Below are 25,892 nucleotides of genomic sequence, written 5' to 3' on the forward strand. Positions count from 1 at the left end.
TTCCACACTGCCCTACACATTGTAACCCTATTTGCTTAATATTAGTGAACTATGCATAGGTAGTCTCTGGACATTCAGATATTTTCAGGTTGCTCTTAGACAGTGGCAGAATTGAATGTACTAAATAAGAGAAGCAATTAGAGTATTAAAGAGAGTTTCCGATTTGGGGGGAAGGAAGGAGGTAGAGAGGGCCAAATTATTTTGGTATTTTATTTTCCAAAAGAATGCTGACATGGATGAGAAGCATTATCCACATCTCAGTAATAAAGATTAGAACTACATGTCTTAAAGAAGTGACTTCTTGAACGTGATTGGGCTAACAACGACTATTTTAATCAGTCTCATTAGGGTTGGCTCTGAACTAGGTAAAATGTATCAGTTTCTTCAGCTGAATTTTCATCTAGCTCAGCAGTTCTCAAAGTGTGGCCCCCTTACCCCTGGGGCCTCGTGAGATGCTTTAAGAGAATCTGAAAGGTCCAAATTTTTCTCATAATGATATTAAGAAATTATTTGCTTTTCTTTTTTCTGTACCACTCTTCTCACTCATTTTGCAAAGGAATGGTAATGAGAACCCCTGGTGCCTTGGCACAACTCAAGCAGTGGCTTTCAAGTGTACTAGTTTCCAATGTCTTCCTCACGTCCATGCACTCTCAGTAAAAAGAAAATTCAGTTTCACTTAAAATTTTACTTAAGATCCTATTGAAGCAGTAGAAATTATTAATTTCTGTCAAATCTTGACCCTTGAATACCCATATTTTTAATATTCTGGTTGACAAAATGGGAAGTACACATAAAACACTGTGGCTACATATTGAAGTACAGAAGTGCAGTAGTTGTCTTGAGAAAAAGCACTGCACAGTTGTTTGAGTTGCAAGCTGAACTAGCCAATTTTTCCATGGAGCACCATGTTTACTTGGAAGAACTACTGAAATACAAACTATGGTTATTCAAACTTGGGTGTTTGGCAGAACGTTTCAAAAAAATAAATGAAGTGAACCTATTATTTCAATTGAAAAAAAAAACTACAATATTTTCTAAAGTTAAAATTTGAGATTTTAAGCAAAAATCAGAATTTTGGAAAACTTGTATCCACCACTGTGAGTTTGACAGTTTCTGAATACTAAAAGACTTTTCTAATAAGATGAGTGGTGATATTAATTAGATTGTATAGTATTGTATAAGGAAACGTGTCAACATTGGGAAGACCTGAATAAATCTTTGTACTGATATTTTTGATATAACCAATGAATAATGTTACCAAATCATGGATGGGTGGAAGATTCATTCAAAGTACAAGACAGACCAATGGATTTTAATGTAGCAGAGTAGGAGAAGTTCATTGATGTGAACTTTTTGTTCACAAAAAAGCAATGAACCAAGTTTGTTGGTTTCAGATTCAGACTGCAAATAACTTTTAAAATACCACAACTTACTGGGTTTTGGTGTAGTATCAAATAGTCATATTAACAATTATCTGAAAAGGCTATTAATATACTCCTTCCTTTTCCAAATACATATCTATTTAAGGCCAAATTTTCTTCATATACTTCAACCAAAACAACATGTTGCAACAGATGGAATGCAGAAGTAGATGTGAGAATCCAACTGTCCTGTATTAAGCTAGACTTTAAAGACCTTTGCAAAATGTAAAATAGTATCTCTCTTCTCACTAATTATTCTTTGTTTTAGGGGAAAATAGCTCTTTCTCACAAAACTTAGTTATGTTAACATGTAATGAATGGATATATTCATATTATTATTTTTTTTTGGAAGAAAAATTGTCTTATTTATTTTTAAAACCAAACCACTAGGAAAATATATCACAGTCTTGAAACAGCAAACAGACAGGCCATATTATCAAGTCATAAGTTGGCAAAAACACAACAAGGTCCTTAATAAAACGATAAGGTGCCAAAACTGGGGCAAGAACAACATGTCGCAAAAGTGGTATTTGGTAACGGGGGGCTGTCCCGTTTTTTGCTCTAAAGGAGTCACAGCTTGCCCCTGAGTTGCTTACTTTTTCTCCTTTGACCTTTGTGTTGCCAAGGGATTGTTTCAACAGAGCTCTGTTATTACAGGGGGCAAAGTAAGCAATATTGGGTTTAGGCTTTCATTCTATTTTGTTTTATGAAAACCAGATTTTTCCAAAGCCAGTGCTTCATACCTCTCTTAATTAAGCAGCTAACAATTCCTCTTTCGCTGTTCATTCCTGAATACTGGCATATAGCACAATCAAAATCCCCTTTCCCTTCAAGGGTGAGTGTCACTGCAAGATTGTCTTGTCACTTGACTGACTCTGCTGCAGACAGCCTCAGGGCTCATCATGGCTGCCAGTTAGAGGGAAGGTTTGCTTCCCTTACCATTGTGATAGCGCTTCTTATATTTTTGCAGGGTCTCCAGGCTGAAATATGTCATGTGTGAGAATTTTAAGGAATGTGCATCCACATTTTGATGGCCAGAAATGAATATCCGCAAGGACCCTTTCAAAGTTTTTATCCAAACTGCCTCTCCCAACTCTACATCTTAAAGTAACTTCATGCCCTTGTATATAAAACGAAACCAAGCAAAACAAATCCCCAGAAGCCCCCTTTCCCCTTCTAAATTAGTGACCTCATGAATTTTGTTTTACTTCCACTTTGTGGGAAATGTTGTAGCGATCCTTCTGGTTAACAGGAGGTTGGCAACAAACAGAAACACCTCTCCTCACACTCCACCAGATCATAAGCGGGTCAGATGAACCTGCCAGCCTGTTGGTATCTGTGTACTAAGAGAATGTGGTACCTTGGAGGGCTCTGGTTTGGTACAAGGGAGACTCCCTGTTGCCAGGATAAGCACTTGCCACGTGAAATTCAGGCTCATAAAAACTCTCCTGTGCTATCTATGACCCAAATTTTAGCACCAGTTTTTTTCACTTTCTAGGATTCAAACACAAAGGAACCAGTGTCCAGAGGCAAGTGACATAGGCCTTAAACTTGCTGCCATCCTTAATTTCCTCATTCATAAACTTTCCTTAGAAAACCCAAATCCCCATTCCTCTTTTTAAACAGATTCCTGCCTTCAGCCCCGATGGCCAATAGCAGACATCTATTTCCCGGTGGATGAGAGAGACTCCTTCATCTTCTTGGTCATGGTTGGGATGAGGTTCATGTGGTCACCCACACTCTAGGTCACACAGCTCTCCAGCTGCCGCTTCACCTGAAGCTCTTTACTCCCCGCATCTATTGAATCTTTGGCTTTGTCGTTGCAATGCATAGTGCACCGGGCCAGGCTGTCCTGGAACTTCTCCAGCTCGCTGGTCACCAGGGCCTGGGCTTGAGCCAGAGGTGCATGGCAGCGCTCAATGCACTGGTGCACTTGCTGCATGGAGGCCTGGCTATCCTCACAACAGCCGGCGCTGCACCGGTACATGAGGCCCTGCATCTTCCAGATGTTCTCTCTCTCCAGACTCTACATCATAGAGTCCACCGCCTCCTGCGCCCGGAGCTGCTGCAGCTCCGCCATGGCAACCCCGCTCTGCTCCCTGCCGCGCCGGCGCCCACATGGACTCCCGCGCACGAGCCCCTATTAATATTATTTTAAAATAGGTATGTAAAAACTTTCTGTTTTAATTTATATTACAGTGAATGTTAATAGCTAAAATCCACATCACAAAGAGTGTAAAGGGGTCCTGAGAACAATGATTTGGGAACCACTGATCTAGAATACCATAAATTGCAGTATGGGCACTGCAAACGATCTCTTCAAAGCAAATATGGGCTACTTCCTTTCCTCATTTAAAACAATAATGATTACATATGGATAGTATTTTGTACTTTCCAAAGTGCTTTTATATGCATCAACGAATTAATCTTTTGAGTAATCTTATAGGTCAGGTGTTGTTTTCTCCATGTTATTAAAAAGAAAAGAAAAGAGGTCCAGAGCAATCAGGCAGCTTATCTTAGGTCAGAGAGCCAGTAAAAGAATGAGATCTGACCTCAGATTTTCCAATTTTAAATTTCATCATATTTTTGAAATACTACCATATAGGTTCAGAAACTGTTAGAAATTATTAGCATGTGAACAATTCAAATTATCATCAGTTTGAAAAAGGGGTTATTAAATTACCTTCAGGTGACCAATATTAAACTCAAATATATTTTCAAATCATACTGGGTTTGAGTTATGCTCTTTATGTTGACATGCAGATTATTTCAAATTCTGAATTAGTAATATCTAAATGAATGTTTTTTATAACCTCTTTATATCTGTCCATTGTATTAGATTTAACTATGAGAAACTGTCAATATTCTCTCATTTTCTGACATAAAAATGACAACTTCATGTGGCTCAACTTAATGCAATTTTGAAAACACAGAAGATTAATGAAATCTTTTAAATTAGGTTTAAAATTATATAAAAAGTATGAAAAAGTATAGACTGAATAAAAAACAGCCTATGTAGAAACCCCAACTCCTAGTCCCATACCCCAGCACTCTGAGATAACTACTGCCAACAATTTCCCGTATATCCTTTTACAAATTGTCCATGGATACACAATCATACATATATCTACTAAAACATACACACAAGTGGAATCATACTAAACAAACTACTCTGCAAATTGCTTTTCTTGCTTAATATGTTTGGATATCATTTCATTTGATTCATATATGTAGTTCTATTCCTTTTTTAAAGTTCTGTTAATCTATTGGAGGATGTACAATAATTGACTACTGAATTTAAAAAATATTGACAATAATAATATCCATATGGTAAAATGCACTAATCTTAAAGTTTATTTTCTGCATGTGTATATACATGTGCATGTACATTAATTTCTACATGTGTATGTATACCTGTGTAACTGCCACCTAGATCGAAGTATAGAATATTCCCAGCATTCTAGAAGACTCCACCAAGTTGTTTTTTTGGGAAGGAAGAAATTTTCCTCTATCCTTCTAGGTTCTTCTGACTGGTCTAAGAATTAAATTGACATGAGACATATTAACAGGAGAAAATCACACAGAAGTTTAATAACATGTTAACATGGGAGAGACCCAGAAAAACTGAGTAACTCTTCAAAATGGCTGAAGCCCTCATCTTAAATACCATCTTCAGCTAAAGACAAAAGAGAATGTTGTTAATGTTGTTAATAATAACAACAGGGAGTAGTAGTTTGGGACTTCAGGGGGGTGGAATGCAATTTACAGGGAGATAGAAAAGCAAAAGTTTGGTAAATAATTGTTTGCTGGGCCATACAGAGACAATGGGACACAGAGAGGAACTTTAACAAACAGACTTTGCTAGGTTCTTCCCTGTCTATACACCTAGTTCATATTATAGTTTTCTATGCTGATCGCTCCCGTCCTGGAACAGCTCCTCCATCTACATTCTTTAGGCAGTTAGGGGGAAGGTCAAAGTTTCCTTCCTGAGTCTTTTGGGCCTTGATTGTTTTCAGCTCAAAATAATCCACATACCAGAGAGACCTTTTGGGGTGGCAAATTTTGCTCCCCAGCAGTTCCCAGCCAATACCACCCCAACCCAGCCACCATTATTCTGATTTTTATCAACATAGTTTGATTTTGTCTGTTCTTAAACTTCATATAAATAGAATCATACTGTATGTTTTTGGTGTGTGAGTGCCTGATTTCTTTTGCTCAACATCAGTTCTCTGAGATCAATCCACATTATTGTGTGTAGTAGTAGTTTGTTCCTTTTTATTGCTCTATAGTCTTCCATTGCATGAATTTATCCATTCTGTTGATAGACATTTGGTTTTTTATTTTTAAAGTTTTAGATGTTATGAATAAAGCTTTCATGAGCATTCTTTACACGTCTTTTAGTGGACATATCCATTCATTTTATTTGGTGTATTTTACCAAATGATAGAATATACCAAATAAAATATTCCAATTTATTCTTTGATGATTTAGGAACTTTTGTGTTAACATTTTTTACCAAAATTATACTCAATAGTAATTTTTAGCAAATTATTTTTTTGGATTAATCTTTACACAAACTACAACATTTAGAATAAACTTAACAAACTTAACTTACAACTTACAACAAACTAACAAACAAACTTAACATTTAGAACAATCTGACATTATCACCTGTTTCTAAACATAAACATGGTTCTGGTTATTCACTGCTTGAAACTACAATTATTAATAAGTTAATATTACTGGAAATAGGTTTATTAGTATGGTTTCTTTCTTTTGATTAAATACTGAGTGACCAAAGTATATTTTTAAAATAAAGTATCACCTGTGGTAATTTATGGATGGGGAATTTTTAAAAACACTGGAAACCATACATTGCTCTCATGCTCTAGGTGTTTATATTAAATTGCCTACTTGACACCTCTGCTTCAACATCTGGAGCTCAAAAGTTCTAAAATGGAATCCTGACTTCCCACCCCTTTCTAATGTACTTCTCTCCTCTCCCCACTTCCCACCTGTTCCTCTTCCAGTCTTCCTCACTTCAGAAAAAGCCTCACCCACTTACCCGTTGCTTAAGCCAGAATCCCAAGCTTTATTTCGGATTCCGTCCTCTTCTTACATTCCATCCATCAGGGAGTTCTGTCATTTCCCCCTCATAACCATCTCTTATTTGTTCTCTCCTTCCCCTCCTCAGTGCAACAGTAGCCCAAGCCACTAGCTTTTCTTTCCCAGACCTCCAAAATAGGCTCTTTTCTGGTGATGGTGGTTTCACTTTTTTTTTTTTTTGGCTGCGCCACGAGGCTTCCGGGATCTTAGTTCCCCAACCAGGGATCGAACCTGGGCCCAGGCAGTGAAAATGCCGAGTCTTAACCACTGGATCACTAGGGAATTTCCAGGTGTTTTCACTTTTGACACCCTCTGTCTGTTTCCCACAGAGCAGTCAGAATAATTTCTAACAACATAAATCAATTTTATTCTCCTGCTTACAACTCTTACCATAACATCTGAAAAAGAAATTCAACTCATTACCATGGCCTACTAATCCAGAATAATGTGGCATCTACTAACCTGTCCCACCACATCTGGTGCCATTAAGCTCTAGCTACATGGCCTCCTTTTAATTCCTTGAGCGTGTCGTGCAAGCCCTTTCCCCCCTCATCCCTTTTCACATGCAGTTTCCTCTCCTTATGAGACTCCCTACCATCACACATGGTTTGCTCCTTCTCATCATTCCATTCTCAGCTTAACTCTAACCTCCTTGGAGTGGCCTTTCCTCATTGCCTGATCTAAGTAGCCCACTATCTTCTATTCTCCTACTCTAGTTTTTAAGTAGCACTTACCCAAAATTGTAAATATATATGTATTTTCTTATTTATTATCTTCTTTGTTGCATCAGTTAAGATTTGGTTCAACTGCCAACCAAAATACAGTGGCTGGAAAAGATAGTGGTTCATTTTTCTCTCATATAAACAAAGTTTAGAGATAGGTAGATCAAGGTTAGTATGATAGCTCTATGATCCTAAGAGATCTAGGTTCCTTCTCTCTAGCTGCTCCACTGAATTCATCATGTGGCTTCCACCTCACAGTTCAAAGTGGTTGCTCAAGCTCCAGCCATCATGCTTTTATTTCCTCCATCAGGAATCAGGAAGGTAAATGTGGTCTTTTTGCAAGGTGGGGGAGGTCATAAACACAGTTAAAAGTCGTGAGTTCTTTAATGTTGGTTCAAGCAAAGATTAGCAATTGGTGTTAAAACTATTTTAGGTAAATGGCTGATGAGAAAAGGACCTCCATAAAGTGCCCCCCAAAACTCTACACAGATTTCTTTTTGTCCATGAGGAGAAAAAAGTAGCTTTATAGTGGAGGAGTCAGGCCGTCATCAGTTTAATGCAGTACCATAGTCAAATATGCTGTGCCTCTTGATGTGACTGAAGTACACAGTACCACCTGTGGTGTAATCTTGCCAAAAATGTTTGAGTCTAATTGGACCTTTTGTTATAACTTCCAGTTTTATAGGAATTACAAGGAAAAGAGAAATGAACTAAATGATACCCTGAGGAAGCAATCAGACAGATTGAGGAATTGGAACAATTGTCACTGTCTCTGTCTCTTTAATATTTCAGTATCATGACTATAGGGACTAATTTATTTTAAGAAGACTGAGGGAACATAACAACTAGATGTGATGTGTGGTCCTCAATTGGATCCTGGTTTGGACTAACCAGCTATAAATGGCATTGTGTAGACAACTGGAGAAATGTCAATATGGGTGGGTATTAAGATATGATATACTGTTAAGGAATTATTAATAATCAGCTGTGATTATGTTATTTTGGCTATGTAGGAAAATGTTCTCAATTTAAAGGATGCATATTAAAATTTAGGGGAAGAATGATGAGTGCTATTTACTTAAAATTTTTCAGCATAACAAATTGGGGGTCTATTTCTCAAGAAGAAGGGCATAATGGATACTGGGGGCCAACAAGAAGTCCACCACTAGACTGTAAACTGTATGAGGGCAGGGACTATGCCTATTTTGCTTCCCACTCCATAACCACTGTGTAACGTAGGGCCCAGCATGGAGTAGGCCCTTCAGATATATTTGTTAAATGAAGGAATAAATGAGTATGGGAAAGAAATGCAGAAATTATCCATGACTTCCACTGACACTGAAAATTCAGCAGACATCACTTAAGAGATCATGGTACTTGAAAAATAAGTACTACTGAAACATAACCATGTGCTATAATTGTAATTAAAAAGATAAGAAAAACTATAAAACTTCAAAAAAAAAATCCCAAATCCCCAAAGGTAGAAAACATTAAAATGGTAAAATAATAATGAGCAGGATACTATTATTAATTTTATTGCCCTGTACCTATTTCTTTTGGAGTCCAGGACATTGAACTGGCGTTTTGTAGTAAAAGAAAAATAACCAAATATGAAAAACTAAATTTCATATGTTTTTCATGAGATTGTTAGAAATTCAAGTAGATATTTTTCTTCTCCTTACTCCCCACCTTCTCTCTTCTTCCTACTCCTGCAATAGTAAGATAGCCAGACACTCACTGAAACAGAGCAAGACCCTGAGGGGCCTTCCCAGGGACAGACCCCCTGTGTCCCCTAGTTTGTAAAAAAGCTTTAGCCTCCTAGGCCTTCCCTGAATTCCAAAGAGCAAATTTAATCAGAGGAGTGAAAAAAACAAACAAAAAACCCCCCAAAACACCTGCAGAAACAAAGGAAAACAGTCAAGCAAGATAAAATAATAATAGTTTAGCCATAAAACAAAGTCAAGGACCTTTAGTTCCTCCTCAGGGGCTATAGATAACATCCTGAGCCATATCCTTGAGTTGTTTTGCAGATACTAAAACTCCCACCAGATAGAAGAAGCTAACTGCATGATGACCATGAGCATGTAGCACCCAGATGCTGGAGCCTGAGGATTGATAACACTGACCCCTGTAACATCACCCTGTTACCTCACCATCAACCAATCAGAAGAATGTCCACAAGCTGATCAGGCAGCCCTCGACCCTCTTCCTCACCTTGCCTTTAAAAATCCTTCCCTGAGAGCCATTCGGCAGTTTTGAGCAGTACCTACCCATGTGCCTTGCTTGGCCTTGCAATAAACACTGTACTTTCCTTCACCATAATCTGATGTCAGTAGATTGGCTTTATTGTGCTTTGGGCTGGTGGACCCAAATTTGGTTCGGTAACACCATTTGCTGGCTGTATCTCCTACTGATTAGCCAACCACATTCCAGGAGAGTTTTCTCCTTTCTGGCATCTTTAATTGAAAAGTAATAATTAAATTTTTACTATATGTATGAAGTTATTTTTAAAAAGAACAAAACTGATTAAGTCTAAATCATAGATCTTATTCTCAGGGAGTCAGGATCAACACAGGTAAAACAAAAGTAAAAAACGCCAAAAATACCTTATTTTTCCCTCGTGCTTTACATTTACAAAGAGCTTTGAAAACAAAATTTCATTTATTCCTGAAATGATACCTTGCTGCAGGCTGAATAACAAGAGATTAATTGACTTGTTCAAGGTCCTCTCCATAGTTAGAGAGAAATCTGGTATCAGAAGCCTTGTTTTCTTTTTTTCTTTTTTTTTTGGCTGCATTGGGTCTTCGTTGCTGTGCACGGGCTTTCTCTAGTTGTGGCAAGCGGGTGCTACTCTTCATTGCGGTGCGCAGGGTTCTCATTGTGATGGCTTCTTTTGTTGCAGAGCATGGGCTCTAGGTGCGCAGGTTTCAGTAGTTGTGACACGCAGGCTCAGTAGTTGTGACACGCAGGCTCAGTAGTTGTGTCTCGCAAGCTCTAGAGCGCAGGCTCAGTAGTTGTGGCACACAGGCTTAGTTGCTCCGTGGCATGTGGGATCTTCCCAGACCAGGGCTTGAACCCTTGTCTCCTGCATTGGCAGGTGGATTCTTAACCACTGCACCACCAGGGAAGCCCAGAAGCCTTGTTTTCTGACTCTGTCCCACGTCCCTTATGTATGGCACTACCTTCTGAAAGCCAAAACTTAAGACCAGCATTGCATTTTTGACTCTGCAGTGTGCCAAGAACAACTAACTGAGCTACCTTATGATTGAAATACATTTTGACTTAGAGATGATTTCTAAAGCTTTCTGTCCTTTCTGTGGGATTTTTTCCCCCATTTTTCTTAGCAACCAAGAAGCACCACTTTATTTTCCTGTTCTCCTGGCTGAGCTCCTGCAGCTGTGTCCAATGTGATCATCCAGAGAGAAAGAAAACCTCCAACTACCATGAATCGTGCTTAACCCAATAAGAGAACATTGTGGATTCTACTAGGAGAACTTCAGCTAAAATTTCCTCCACACAGCAAAGCTGTGAAATGCATGCCAGCTGAAAGTGGCTGGTAGCTGGCATGTATACCGTAGTAATCCCTTAGGAGTAAAAAAGAATCTGTGATTTTGAGTGGTGCATTTAACATTATCACCACCTACACATTCAGTTAAAAGCTGTTCATGGCTGAAGAGAAACCCCTGATTCCCTCCCACGTCATATCTCAGCTTCGTTTTGGTGTGAGCTGTGGGCGGCTTCATCAAGAATGTTTGTACCCTTTACCCAGAACACACATTCCCATAGTGCAACACTTGTAGATTCCATAAAATAGAAAATCAATTTAGTAATATTTAATAATAAGTAAATAATAAAAATACAATAAATCAAAAAAATATCTTCCCTGACTTTCCCCTCTCCTTTATCCCCTGTATATTGCTAATCAGTCCCTGAGGTCTCTCCATTTTTTTTAAGTCCCTCAAATATATTATTTATTTCCACTCTACCACCCTTGTTTAAGTTCTTTTCTTCTTTAGTACTACAAAAAACCCAATGAAATACTCTTACTACCCATTTTCCCTTCACTTTCTCCAAGTTATTCTTTTCATGTTCCACATAGTTTTGTTGAATCAAGTTCTTTTCCAGCGCAAACATACAATGACTTGTAAAGCCTTAGCTGCTCTGACATTCCAGGTCCTCTAGAATATGGTCTCCCCTTACCTATGTGACCTTATCTTGCTTTCCTAATAATAATAATAATTATTATTATTTCCTAAGAACAATAATAATTGCTATTAATTGAGTACCCAAATCGCAGACTCTGTGTTACGTGCTGTCCCTATTCAATTTGCTAATGCAAAATCTTGCTCCAACTAGTCCTGTGTCCTTATGTTTCCCACGTAGGCGTTGCTCTTTTCTATAGTGTGCTCTATTTCTATATCTTCTATGTCCCCAAATTCTACTAAGATGTTTAATACCACCGTATGATTATTTAGTCATTTCAGGTATGTAAATTTACCTCCTGTAAGTTGTCATATATTGGCAGCCATGGATGGGCTTCAAAGGGTGCATGAACCATTTAAGATAGTATGTTTTGCATTTGTGCCTTTTTCCTAGGTCAGGAGATCTCATAGCATCCCAAAGAGGTCCACTGAGGGGGTTGAGTTACTCTCTGGATACCAAGCCATACTGTCAGTCATTCCTGCTTAAACATAGGAAATATATATCTTATTGCATACCCTATGATCCTCCACTGTAAAAAAAACTTCTAGCTAAGGTGCATGGGCCTGAGTTTTAAAATTCTGATCTGTTTTTTCACTCTGTATTAAATGAGGTGTCCTGAATTTTGATGTGGAAAATACTATCACTATATGCAGAGCTTATTTCAACAATAATTTTAAATTAAATATTTTTGAATAGGTAATACAATTATACAATTTGAAGGTCAAAGCTACATAAAAAGGATAACCAGAGAAGTCTCACTCCTAACTGCCTTTTACAGATAACGATCATCAAAAAAGATTTTAATACTATAGATAATACAATAATGTCTGTAGCTACATCCATCAACGCTCTTTTGTTTGCAAGTAACAGAAACTTATTTCATACCAGTGTAAACAACAACAAAAAGAAATTTCTTTAAAGAATGGAGTATCTCAAGGAAGGCAGATAGTACCCCAGGTTTCAGGAAGGATTAGAACCAGGAGTTGGGAATCCATCAAGAACACAAGCAGTCAATTTTTGTCTGACTTACTGTGCTCGTTGGCTTCAGTCCTCTCTCTTTCTCTCTTTCCAAATTGACTTGGTTGCTTTGGCTGCATAAGGCCAAACATAGCTACCCCCTTGCTCCTGAGTATACTCATCCTCAGTTCAGATGACCAGCCCAGCTTCTTATGTCTCAGGGCTAATTCTTAGAGACAGACAGAGAGACAGAGACAGAGAGATTGAGGTGCTGTTTGGCCTGACTAGGGTCATGTGTGCATCCTTGGTTGATCAGCTCTGGACAGGCGAGCAGAGAAACAATACAAACATAGATGCCAGGGATTAAGCCCTGTGTAGGGAAGTTAAAGCAAAGGGGTGTGGACCAGCCTAATATCCCCCAAAGTGCCTACCAAAGCAGTCTTGGTCAACTATATTTTAATTTTCATGGCCCTGAGGCCACCTTTGGTTCAGATAGTTACCCAGTGCTGATGATCTCTTTTCGTTTTGGCAGGGAACAACCCAGAGTATGGGTAGCGTACTCTCCTGAGACCTGGAGGACTGCTTATCCTAATTTTTTTTTTTTTGGCCGCACCATGCGGCTTGCAGAATCTCAGTTTTCTGACCAGGGATTGAACCCAGGCCATGGCAGTGAAACCCCAGAATCCTAACCACTAGGCCACCAGGGAACTCCCCTGCTTATCCTATTTTTATTTAAAGTTTCCCTGGGTTAATTTACGTTGGCTACTATGTGCTATTCTCACACTAGCTGATGCTTATATTATCACCTCTGGTTACCTCCTGGATGTCTCCTAGTCAGGAACAAGGACCACTGCCTAATCACCAATTATAACAGCACAGAGTAATGTGTAGCTCATACCAGATCCTTCCTTCCGTCTCTGTTTTGAAGAAGGTGGGGGTGAATGCCACTAAGAAAGACAAGTATTGCCTAAGTAACAATACCAAATTTTAATACATAAGGAATATGGCTCTAAAGTACTTATATGTCATAATGGTGCTAAATGAACTTCACGGATGTTATTTCTTCTCAATACTTTTCTTATCTATGAGCTCAGCATGGTATTAGTAGAAGCTATTTGAGAAAAGCAAAAGAGATACTGTCTTTTTAGGTGAGATTTTCCAGCAGAACAAATGTTAGCAGTCTTCCATCCATCTTTCCTTCCTTACATCCTTCCTTCCTTCTAAATATAGCAGCATCTTCTCAGAACTTCCCAGGACTTGTACTGTCTGAAATTCTTATTTCACTGCATAAAGTATCCTACATAATATTTATGAATAAAAACTAAACTGCGTAGTGTACTTCCGTGTGCTCTTATAAGTATTTTATGATTACTCAACTAATCCTTGAAACCAGTCTTTGAGGTGGCCACGATTATTATCCCTATTTTACAGATGAGGAATGAGGCACAGAGAAAATAATTGTTCAAAATCACAAACCTAGTAAGTGGGACTGTCAGGATTTAAACCTAAGACGTTTGGCTCTAGAATCTATGCTTTTAACCCCTACCTTCACTATCTCAGAGTGAAGGCGATTCTTCAAAACAGTGATTGTCAAATTGTTTAACATGTTTTAGAAAATATTCTGGGGGCACACTTAACAGGAATGACAAATCTGCCGATGCAGTTCATTTGTGAGGCCACAGAATGAAGTGTGTCTGAACTGGTCTGGTTGTCGTTTACCTCTCTAGTCATTTCTTTAGGGCTTACCTTTGGCAAATGCCACCTTTCTCACAAGCTTTACATTTGGAAACTGTTTGTGAATAAAAAATTTTTTGAGAGCATTCTAGCTCCAAATCGACATAATATTTTCCCTTCCAAGTTGTTATTATTTGTAATAACATTGCTCACTTGAATGCTTCTCTTCTCCTAGGTGGTGGTCACTAGTACTGGCTATAACAGCAGAGCTCTGCTTGGAAGTGGCAAAAGAGATGAAAGTAAAATTGATAACTAAGCTTGGTGAAACTTGAGAATGGAATAGGACACGATGGGTTACTGCTTTGGAGAGGTTTTGATCTAAATATGGAAAGTGATTATGAACTGTTTGTAAAGATTTGGAGAATCAGTATGACCCTATAAAGACAACAGGCAGGAATGCCATGCTTGAATCATAATCTACAAGCTAAGACCCTACAGGGCTCACGACTCCCTACATATGTTCTCAGAGAGATTTCCAATAAAATCATATACACATACATAATGACTGACATATCGAGTTAGGGTACATTTGAGATTAGTGAGGAGGAATACAAATTCAGATTGGGCGGCAGAGCTGTATGCTTTTCTTCAGCCACTTTAAGTTATGATGGTGCAAGAATAGAGAAAGCAGGTTTGGATTTAACTGAGCTTGTGGTTTCGCCAAGCTAGATAGGGGAAGAGAGTTGAGAGAGTCTTTGCTATTCTCAACTATTTGTTCTTCTATGTAAATTTTTGAAGTATCTTGTCAAGTTTCATATAAAAGTCTTGTGATTTTGATTTGAACTTCCTTGACCATACTAATCAGTTTGGGACTAATTGCCTCCTTTATGATACTGAATCTTCTTATAACTCTTCATATCTTTGTCTCTGTAATATCTTTTAATGAGGTTTTAAATTTTTCTCCAAAAAATAAATAAATAAAAGAAATCACATGTACTAAATCTAGCAACAATGGACATGAAGAAAAATTGTCTATCACTTCCTTGTTCAGTATTTTCATAGTTAAAGCTGTCTTATGAAAATTTTCCATCTAGGTTTCATCATAAAATTATGAAATAAATTATTACTATCTCAAATTCTTCCTTTGAGACTCAAATGGTTTAGTAATAACAAATGCTGTAACTTGGCTGCCGATTTAGAAATAGTTCTCTTGTAGCTGTTTTCTGAGTTTTTATCCTTTGAGTAGGCTGTCTTGCCTCTCTCAGAGATATTGTGTTATATCTCCCTTGGAAAAATACACCTTCCCTTCCCTTCCCTTCCCTTCCCTTCCCTTCCCTTCCCTTCCCTCCCCTCCCCTCCCCTCCCCTTCCCTTCCCTTCCCTCCCCTCCCCTCCCCTTCCCTTCCCTTCCCTCCCCTCCCCTTTCCTTTTTCCTTTCCTTTCCTTTCCTTTCCTTTTCAGCTTAGTTCCCTTACATAACACAAAATTTAGAAAGGCAATGTCTTCAAGAGATTGTGTAAAGGTTATAAGGCATCATGCATTATTTTAATTAATTACTCAAGTTCACACTGATTATATTAGATATTTTGAAATCCAATAATTTGACTAAAATGAGGGTTCTCTTTTTGTGTGTGCACATCCGCATGCATGTAAAATTTGGCTATGTTTGTATTAGTTTCCTAAGGCTGCCATAACAAAATACCACAAACTGGGTGGTTTAAAGAAACAGAAATGTATTCTCTCACACTTTTGGAGGCTAGATGTAGGAAATCAACGTGTTGACTGGGCCATGCTCCCTCCAATGCCTCTAGGATCCTTCCTTGCCTCTTCCAGATTCTGGAAGCCTTGGTGTTCCTTGGCTTGTGGCAGTATGACTCCAATTTCTGCCCCATCTTCACATGGCTGTCTTCCCTATGTGTCTCTGTCTTCTACTTTTCTTAAAAGGACCCCAGTCATATTGGATTAAGGGCCCACCCTACTCCATTATGACCTCATCTTCACTAACTACATCTGCGATGACCCTATTTTCAAATAAAGTCACATTCTGGGGTACTGGGGTTAGGACTTTAACATATATTTTGGGAGGACACAATTCAACCCACAGCAATATCTAGTTACTAAGAAATCCCTTGTAAGCTTTTTAGGAATATAGGCATATTAATTTAAAAACATAACTTTACCTTTGTTATTTGAAATAGAGAAAAGAAACAAATGAAGGAATATACTATTAAAATCTGCAGTGATAAAATTTTGCATGTCGAAATTTTCTGTCAAATTTCTACTTCAGCGAAAGCTTGGAAGGCAATATTTTTTATATTTTTGATTAAGATATTCGGCTGAATCACTGAATTTGATATAGTGTTCTTGAATATATTTCCAAGCCTGTTCAACTTTCTATATAGTTTTCATATTTGCTTTTAGAAATGAGAAAGATAAAGTTAGAAGAGAAGCTCATCTAAGTTAAACACACCATGTGACTCTCCTCTTTCTCTTTTTTTTCTTACTTTGAAACGTATAAAAGGAAACTGTCTTCTTTCAAGAAAGGCTCTAAAGAATCTCGTTACATTTATAAAGACTTCCAAATGCCGTAATAAATCTGCCGGCATCATCTTTAATTCAGAGCATTGTTGCAACTCTCCTACTGTAAAATACCTCTTTCTGAGCTGCTTATCCCAATATTTGATGTTGGCACGAGAGAGAAATTAAAGGCTAAAAATAAACAATAAAAAATGATCTTGAAGGTAGATCAGAGTGAGAGAGTCATTAGGTTTAACCCCCTGATTCACAGATGAGGATATTGGAGCCCAGAGGCTCCTGAAGGTCACCAAGCTGGGGATCTAGAATCTTGCTCTACTGAATCACATCGTATTTTCTTGCATATCTTATTCAAAACTTGTACAAAAGGTGAAGAATAGTTGGCACTGAGTTGTACACTTTAAATGCATGGATTGTATGGTATGAGAATTATACCTCAATAAAGCTGTTTAAAAAAAGATTAATGGCTGGGTTTCAGAGGTTCAGCAATGAAAGTACAATACGCTTAGGAAACATTCATTTTAAATAATAGTTTCTTTTTAAAAAATTCCACAGTACATAGTCACCTGTGAACAGCAACTAGCCCCAATTCTAAGATCTAAATAACAACTTAAGCTAGACTTAGTTTTATTTACAGCACTATCAATTTCATAGAGATAGAAGGTGATTTAGAGAAGGAAAATTGTTGAAGAAATAGTCTTAAAACATTTATTGACACCCAGAAAAGTCTGCACACATTTATAAGGTTAAGTTAAAATGTAAACTCTTAAATAATGCTCTGTCATGGAGCTTGAAGTACCGTACTGCAAGTTCACCTTTCCAGAGGACAAATTAGGTTAACAGGAAACTTTGTGTTTTTTCTGTTCTTTCTTTCGGGATATCTTATTAGTGATTCACAGGCCTCCCAAATTTATCTTCTAGCTTTTTCATCTTTTGTCTTCTGTATTACATCTTTGTCTTTTTAAAGAAAAATAATCAGCTTTACTGAGATATAATTTTTATCCAACAAAGTTCACTCATTTTAATCATATAGTTCAATGAGTTTTGACAATGTATATAGTCGTGTAACCATCAACACTATCACTCCAAGAAGTTCCCTTGTCCCCTCTGCAATCACTCCCTCCCCTCCCCCTGCCCCTGGTGGTTTTGCCCTTTTAAGAATCACATAAACAGAATTATAGGGTATGGAGGCTTTTGTGTCTTGCTTCTTTCATTAATATAATCCTTTTGAGTTTCCTCCATGCTGTGTTTATCAATAGTTTATTCCTTTTTATTGCCGAGTAGGAGTCCAAAGCCACAATATGTTTATCTATTCATTAGTTGATGGACGTTTGGGTTGTTTCCAGTTTTCATTTCTCTTGGATAAATATCCAGGAGTAAAATTGCTGAGTCATATCATTAGGTATGTTTAACTTTATAAGTAATTACCAAATGATTTTCCAAATTGGTGGTACCATTTTATACTTGCAAGAACATTCATTATGTATTCTTGCCAAATTTTATAGCTTTGACTGTTCTATTTATGTCCATGATTCATTTTGAACTAATTTTTTTATTATGATGTGAGATAAGGATCAAAGATCATGTGTGTGTGTGTGTGTTTGCATATGGATGTCCAGTTTTTCCAGCACAATTTGTTGAAAAGACTATGCTTTCCCCACTGAAATACTTTGACACCAGTGTAAAAACCTGACTATATATATGTGGGTCTATGAGTCTATTTCTGGACTCTATTCTGTTCCACTGATCTGCTTGTCCATTTTTATGCCAGTACTACACTGTCTTAATTATTGTAGCTTTATTATAAATTTTGAAGTCAAGTTGAAGTCCTTCTAGTTTCTTTAATTTCTCTAGCAATGTTTGTAGTGTAATGGTCTTGGGCATATTTTGTTAAATCTATCCTTAAATATTTCATGTTTTCTGAGGCTATTGTAAATGGTGTTGCTTTTTAAAAAAAAAAAACACTTCAATTTCCATTTGTTTGTTACTAATACATCTTTTCGTTCTTTTTTCTATTTCCTGGGGAAGTTTTACAAATGTACCTTCCAACACTTTAATTTTTTAAGGTTGCAATTAAAATCTTTTTGATGTAGTAAAATGAAATTTACCATTATAACCACTTTTAAGTGAACAGTTCAGTTGCATTAAATGCATTCACATTGTTGTGCAACTATCACCACTGTCCATCTCCAGAACTTCTTCATCATCCCATAATGAAACTCTGTATATACCAAATACTCTCTAAATACTAACTCCCCATTTCCATCTTCCCTTAGCTCTGGTACCCACTGTTTTACTTTCTGTCTCTATGTATTTGACTATTCTAGGTACCTCATATAAGTGGAATCATACATTACTTGTCCCTTTGTGTCTGGTTTATTTCACTTAGTCTTCAAGATTCAACCATGTTGTAGCATGTATCAGAATTTCATTCCTTTTTAAGGCTGAATAGTATTCCATTGTATGTATATATCACATTTTGTTTTTGCATTCATTCATTAATAGACCGTGGGTTGTTTCTACCTTTTGGCTATTGTAAATAATGCTGCTATGAACGTGAAATTGGTTTTAATTTGTGAACTCACTCATGTTCTTTGATTTTTTTTCTTTTTTGTTATTTCTGTTTTTTGTTTTATGGAGTGATATATTCTGTTATCTCCCTGTAAATATTAACATTTCTATGATGTTTTCTTCTGTTTTCTGTATGCCTTTGTTCCCTCAAGTTTCTTTTTCTGTTTATTTTCATTTTTAGCTTCCATTCAAGGCTTTTGTGAAATGACTGGTGGTTCTTGTGTTTTGTTTTATGTTTAAGAGTAGAGAATTTTAAAAAATGGACGGAAGCTTTGTGGGGAGAAGGGGGCAGGTGGGGCTCGTCAGGTCTTTTTACTGGGGTACTCCAAATGCCAATACTTTGAGAAATTTTCACTGGAAACATTTTGTTTCTCCACAAATGAATTCTCCAACTTCCTTTCTGGAGGAGAATGAGGTATAGGGGACAGCAGCGGCTGGGGGAGCAGTGATGGTGGGGCAGTGGTGATATGTTTAAGCCTTGCTGCAGGCTTTCTGGGTGTAGGAAGGGGACAAAGGGGCTGAGGATTCCTCTCTTACTTAATCCACTTGTTTTCAATACTAGCACCTCCAAGGGCTGAGCATCTCAAGGATTTATGGCACAAAATGACTTACTTCTAGTTGATATTGCCCCTTGAGAGGTGTTTAGGTTGTAACTTCACAGTCTGCTAAATCACTAACTGCTCCTCTATCTGCTTTGTCTTCCAAAAATGTGTTGAAATATTTTATACACTGTTGTCTCCTCTGTTAGTCTCTTTGTCTTTGTTGGTTAATACCATTTTTATTGCTTTACTGGCATTTTAATGGGGTTTTAGGAGGGAGAGGAAATGAACACATGACACACCATATTTAACTCATTAGAGTAAATAGTATTTATCATTTCATAAGTGATTTACAACATTACTTTTACCACCTGACAGGAAAAATTTCCACTCCGGACAATAAATAAAACTCAGATAAAATGGAAATAATAGATCATAATAAGTTTGTAGTAATAAAAGGAAAATGAATTTCAAAAAAGACACATGCAGGGCAATATACTATAGCATTTCCAGTGATGAATGTGTTTCTCAGTTCTCGGGAAAGTAGAAAAAAAGTTGAATATGAGCAATATAGATCTGTTGATTAAAAAAAATCGTATACCTCATAAATATAAGTAGTATATAAAAGAATCATTTATTGTTTAATTTTGTAATTTATAGAGTTTGCTTCATCTCTTATTGCCTTTCTTTCAGCCATTTCCTTCTCTTTAGCATCTTCATTAGTGGCTGGTTAGTTACAGAAAGAGGCAAAAGTCTACCAGGCAATTCTACCACTTGTTATTGGCTAAGCGGCTGGAGTTACCAGTTTAATGAGGGTTTAAGAATTATCTGTGGCTTAAATTATTGGTGCTGTCCCTATTACTATAGATTATAGTGCTGAATAGCATTATACTTGGCACTTACTGGAATATTATTTTGAGTTCTGAGTTTAAGGTGAATGGAGAAAACAAAATGAGCGCCTATTTAAAAACCGGACCTATTGGAGTTTTTTTGTTTTGTTTTGATTTGTATGGTCTAGGAAAAGAAAAGGATCAGTGGAAATAACATTGTTCAAATATGTCCAGAGATACTTCATGTTGATCTTTCCCAGGGCTCTATTCTAGGCCTTTTTCTCCCATGGGCAGTAGACAGTATCCACCAACGTGCTTGGCCATCCTCTCCTTTACCCCACCATTTTTCCTCAGATATTTACCCATGAAACCTAACCAACAGGTTTAGCTACCTGCTCTCCAGATTAGATCTAAGCTCCAGCCCTAGTTTTCCAGCTGTCTCTTGATTATTTCTACTACTCCAATGTTCTTCAGGCAACTCAAGTTCAATGTATCTAAAAACTTAGGTCATTATATTCTCCCCAGCATTACTCACCTATTCTGTGCTCCTCTCCTGACTGCTTTTCTTTAATAACGGCAGTACCAATTTACCTTGTCACCTAACCTTAAACCTTAGAATCAGCTTTTCTTTCTTCAGCCTCTCCATCCTATTAGTCACCAAATTCTATGAATTCAACTTAAATGTTTTTCAAATTTATCTTTTCCTATTTCCTATGCTATTAGTTTAGGCTCTCATCAACTTCTGCCTGAACTGTAAGCAATAGTTATGTTTCACTTAAACCAGTCTGTCTGTCTCCCTCTCTCTATTATATATTGATACATATAATATATATTCATACACATATGTATATACATACATACATGCATACATATATGAATGTGTATACACACATATGTATATATACCTATATATTCTTATGTAAACTAGACTATATGTTCCTTGATGTTAGGAAATGTGTTTTATTTACTCTTTATCACCAAACCCCAGATGCTCAATAGATTTTAGTTGAAGAAATGAATAATGTTTATTTTAAAGATAGTGACCACCTGGTTTCTATTTCCATTCACAATAAAATAACAAAATTTATACCTCAATGTTTAGGTATTAGGAAGAGTGGATACCTACTAGAATGAGTTATTTATAACCCAGATAATTTTGTAAACTCTTCTTTGTAGTTCTTCTTTTCTCATGAGGACAGATTTTCTTTTATTTCTCTAAGATGGTTTAGGAATTTCTTTGCTTGGATTTGTGATGCTTAAATCAACTGATCAAAAATAGTTTTTTTGCTAGATCAAAATAAATATCACCAGAGAAATATGCACATTAAACTAGGAAGGAAATGCAGTATTAACACAGAGGACCTTCTTGGGCCTTACGACTTTCACTTGCATATTATATGATTTCTCTTTGAAACTTGAAATTTTAATTTTAGGTCCAACTCTAATTGTCAGTGTATAACTAGCATGGCCAAAGACGTTGATCTTATGCTATTTATATGTCTATTCTTATTACAGATGAACTTAGTGTATGTCAAGATGTTAGCCAGAACCATAAACTGCATTTCACAAAAAGGTACATTTCATGAAATCTAAAATCCCAGTGAAATGGTAGGGACAATGACATAGCAAGCTGTTAATTTTTCCCTAAAGAGTGCCAAAATGATGTTTTAGTCATTTTTGAATAAAAGGTTGAATGTAACTCATTGGTGCTCTTTGAACACAAGCAAGTCTTTCTCTGTAGGCAAAAAAGCTGTGATGCACAGCTTCTTGAAACAGATTTGTCAAGAATCTACCTTTCATCTTTCCCCCATGGTTGCTGAATCTACTCTCCAGTCTACATCCTACAGTATGTAGACAAGAGTACACCCATCCCACGCTTTTAACTCTCTCAGGGGGCATACATGATGCAAGGACAATTAACCTGTTCTATGTATGTATACCAGATTAGGTGTCAATTCGACACTCTACAATAAGGTATACTACTACAGAAATGGAATGGGCTATTTCCCTAAGTAGTGAGTCTCCCTTTACTGAAAGTGTTCATGCACATTTGTGTCTGATTTGTTCAGTGCCATTGTTCAGAGTCTTGAACAGTGCTTGGTGCAGAGTAAATACCCAATGTGTATGTATATATATATATATATATATATATATATATATATATAAAATGTATGAATGAATTAAGCACATAATGGAAGCACAAAATGGCTGATGTTTCAGTTAGCTTTTGCTGCGTAATGAACCATCCCAAAAGGTAGTAGTTTAAAACAGTGATTCATTATTTATCATGATTCTGTGGGTTGGTTGAACATTCTGAGATGGTCTCATATTTCTGGGACATCAGCTCTGTGGCTGGGATGGCTAGGTCTTTCTCTCCATGTCTCTCATCTGGGGCCTCAGCATTCCAAGAGAGAGAGTGTGGAAGCTGTAATACTTCTGCTGGTTAGGCTTGGAATATTTCCAGCATATTCTATTGGACAAAAAAGTCACAAGGCCAGATCCAGAGATGGGGAAATTGACCCAACTTCTTGATGGGTGTCCTTGCAGAGTTTGTAGCTATTTTTAATCTACCACAGATGGCCAAGTTTAAAAAACCTTCTGTAGGGAATTCTTCTAATGGGAGGGAGATTGGTCAAGCTGATTTCCCAGAGTTCTTCCAACTCTGAGATTCCACCAGCCTCAATGGATATTTTATAATGTTCTAAGAGAGAACAGTTATTAACCCATTGTAACTGGAAACTTTAAACTTCTACATCTGGTAAGATAATTTCAAAGATAATTCATTGAATAATTATTTTCTATTATTATGACCTAGAATTTATATTCTTCCTTTAACCATTTCAAATACCTACCAAAATGTTCTTGTTAGTGAGAGTGGTATTTACATCTAGTTACCCTAATGTGTCACTAACACTACTTTTAATTCTGGTATAGCAGGAACAGTCTCCTTTCCTTATGCTTTGTTGACCATTCTATGAACACTGGATAAGCTCTTTATTCTTATTCATCCATCAAATACTTAATTTTTTAGAGGTCACTGAGATAACAATATAAAATTCTTATTTTTCTCCTGTGTCAGAGGAGAGTGCTTATATTATTGCCTCAATGTTTAATGCTATTTACTATTAAAATTATAAATCTACCACTTTTCTGTAATCATTCTTTTATGACAATTTTAATAAATTAAAGATATTCCTGGGGGCTTCCCTGGTGGCGCAGTGGTTGAGAATCTGCCTGCTAATGCAGGGGACACGGGTTCGAGCCCTGGTCTGGGAAGATCCCACAGGCCGCAGAGCAACTAGGCCCGTGAGCCACAACTACTGAGCCTGCGCGTCTGGAGCCTGTGCTCTGCAACAAGAGAGGCCACAACAGTGAGAGGCCCGCGCACGGCGATGAAGAGTGGCCCCCGCTTGCCGCAACTAGAGAAAGCCCTCGCACAGAAACGAAGACCCAACACAGCCAAATAAATAAATAAATAAATAAATAAAATTAAAGATATTCCTTTGTGCCTATTTTAGTAATAGCAGATACAGAGATATACGAATGCAGAAATATCATATAAGCAACTTACAATTAATATGTTAAAACCCTGTGAAACTTTCCATTAAGGAGTTTCAGAACAATCACAGTAGGAAAAACAGTATGGGAAAGACTAAACTGCTGATGGCTAAATTGTGATTTAGTAGAAAAGTTCATACCATAGAATTTTGCTAGTATATTTTTGTATATGTATGGACTTAGTTGAAAAATCATGTATGTTTTTGATAATTTTTGACAAATATTTGACAAATACTTGAAACAGGACTGTTTTAGTTATTATTGAGGAACCTGTTTTGTTAAAAATTTTGACTTTGGCATTAAACCTCCTGCCCCCAAATTCTACACTAACACTTCTCTCTTCCTACTCTTCCCAACCCTTCTAAAAACAAATAAACAAACTCAAAGCAACTCACAACAATTTTCTAAAAATAAAGCCAGTTCATCTCTGTGGGACTGATAAGTCAGGTATTTTTTTTTAAAAATAGATTTATTTAATTAATTAATTTATTTATTTTTGGCTGCGTTGGGTCTTTGTTGCTGCTGCACGCGGGCTTTGTCTAGTTGCGGCCTGCGGGGGCTACTCTTCCTTGCGGTGCGAGGGCTTCTCATTGCGGTGGCTTCTCTTGTTGTGGAGCACAGGCTCTAGGTGCGCAGGCTTCAGTAGTTGTGGCTCGCGGGCTCTAGAGCGCAGGCTCAGTAGCTGTGGTGCACGGGCTTAGTTGCTCCGTGGCATGTGGGATCTTCCTGGACCAGGGCTGGAACCCGTGTCCCCTGCATTGGCAGGTGGATTCTTAATCACTGCACCACCAGGGCAGCCCCGATAAGTCAGGTCTTGAATGTGTTGTTGATAACTAACCTGATCAGGTAACACTGCCAGGAAATCTTGTTCTACCTTTCCTTTAAAAAAATAATAATAAAGTTTATTTATTAGTTTTACATTTACAGAAGAATTGAACAGCAAAGAGAGTTCTTATACACTCCCATGCCCGCCTCCCAATCGGTTTCCCCTATAACTAACATCTTGCATTGGTGTGATGAACCAATATTGATATATTACTAAAGTCCACAGTTTACATTATGGTTCACTCTTTGTGTTGTACAGTTCTGAGTTTTGCCAAATGTAAAATGTCATGTATCCATCATCACAGTGTCATACAGAATAGTTTCACTGCCCTAAAAATCTCCTGTGTTCCACCTACGTGTCCCTCCTCCCTCCCCACAACCCCTGCTTTTCCTTTTTAATACCCAAATTGAGCCTAGGGTAATATTAATTAGTTGGAGCTAAGAATTTGCTTAAATAACCCGTGATTCCCCATGGCAATCAACATTTCCTTTTTTTTTAAAAATAAATTTATTTATTTATTTTTGGCTGCATTGGGTTTTCGTTGCTGCACATGGGCTTTCTCTAGTTGCAGCGAGCCGGGGATACTCTTTGTTGCGGTGCGTGGGCTTCTCATTGAGGTGGCTTCTCTTGTTGGGGTGCATGGGCTCTAGGCGTGCGGGCTTCAGTAGTTGTGGCATGTGGGCTCAGTAGTTGTGACTCGCGGGCTCTAGAGCGCAGGCTCAGTAGTTGTGGCGCACGGGCTTAGTTGCTCATGAGTGATCTTCCTGGACCAGGGCTCGAACCCGTGTCCCCTGCATTGGCAGGCGGATTCTTAACCACTGCACCACCAGGGAAGTCCCAATCAACATATCTTAATCGTCAATTCAGACTAGCACTGTTCAATAGAAATAAAATATAAGCCATATATATTTAAAAATTTCTAGATGATGCATTAAAATGTAAGAAACAAAT

The 25,892-nt window shown here is 37.5% G+C and overlaps 1 protein-coding gene and 1 pseudogene across 3 annotated transcripts in view; one reads left to right on the top strand and one right to left on the bottom strand.

Annotated features, from left to right (window-relative positions):
- LOC309643542 (uncharacterized protein) overlaps positions 1 to 24,021 on the top strand; it is a 118,536-nt gene extending 94,515 nt beyond the window's left edge. Inside the window, exon 3 of one of the 2 annotated variants that reach the window (XR_014253792.1) lies at positions 3,445 to 24,021. Coding sequence is in view for 1 of the 2 variants with exons in the window: in XM_082426319.1 (XP_082282445.1) it covers positions 14,319 to 14,332 (14 nt within the window). In the remaining variant the exon portion in view is untranslated. The remainder of the gene's footprint in view (positions 1 to 3,444) is intronic. The other variant, XM_082426319.1, reaches the window with a different exon arrangement.
- On the bottom strand, positions 3,049 to 3,450 carry LOC309643544 (protein FAM136A pseudogene; annotated as a pseudogene). The gene has a single exon. The product of its transcript is annotated as a protein FAM136A pseudogene (transcript).
- Positions 24,022 to 25,892: the final 1,871 nt, after the last annotated feature.

This window comes from Balaenoptera physalus (assembly GCF_965194825.1).
Source record: "Balaenoptera physalus genome assembly, chromosome: 15".
NCBI lineage: Eukaryota > Metazoa > Chordata > Mammalia > Artiodactyla > Balaenopteridae > Balaenoptera > Balaenoptera physalus.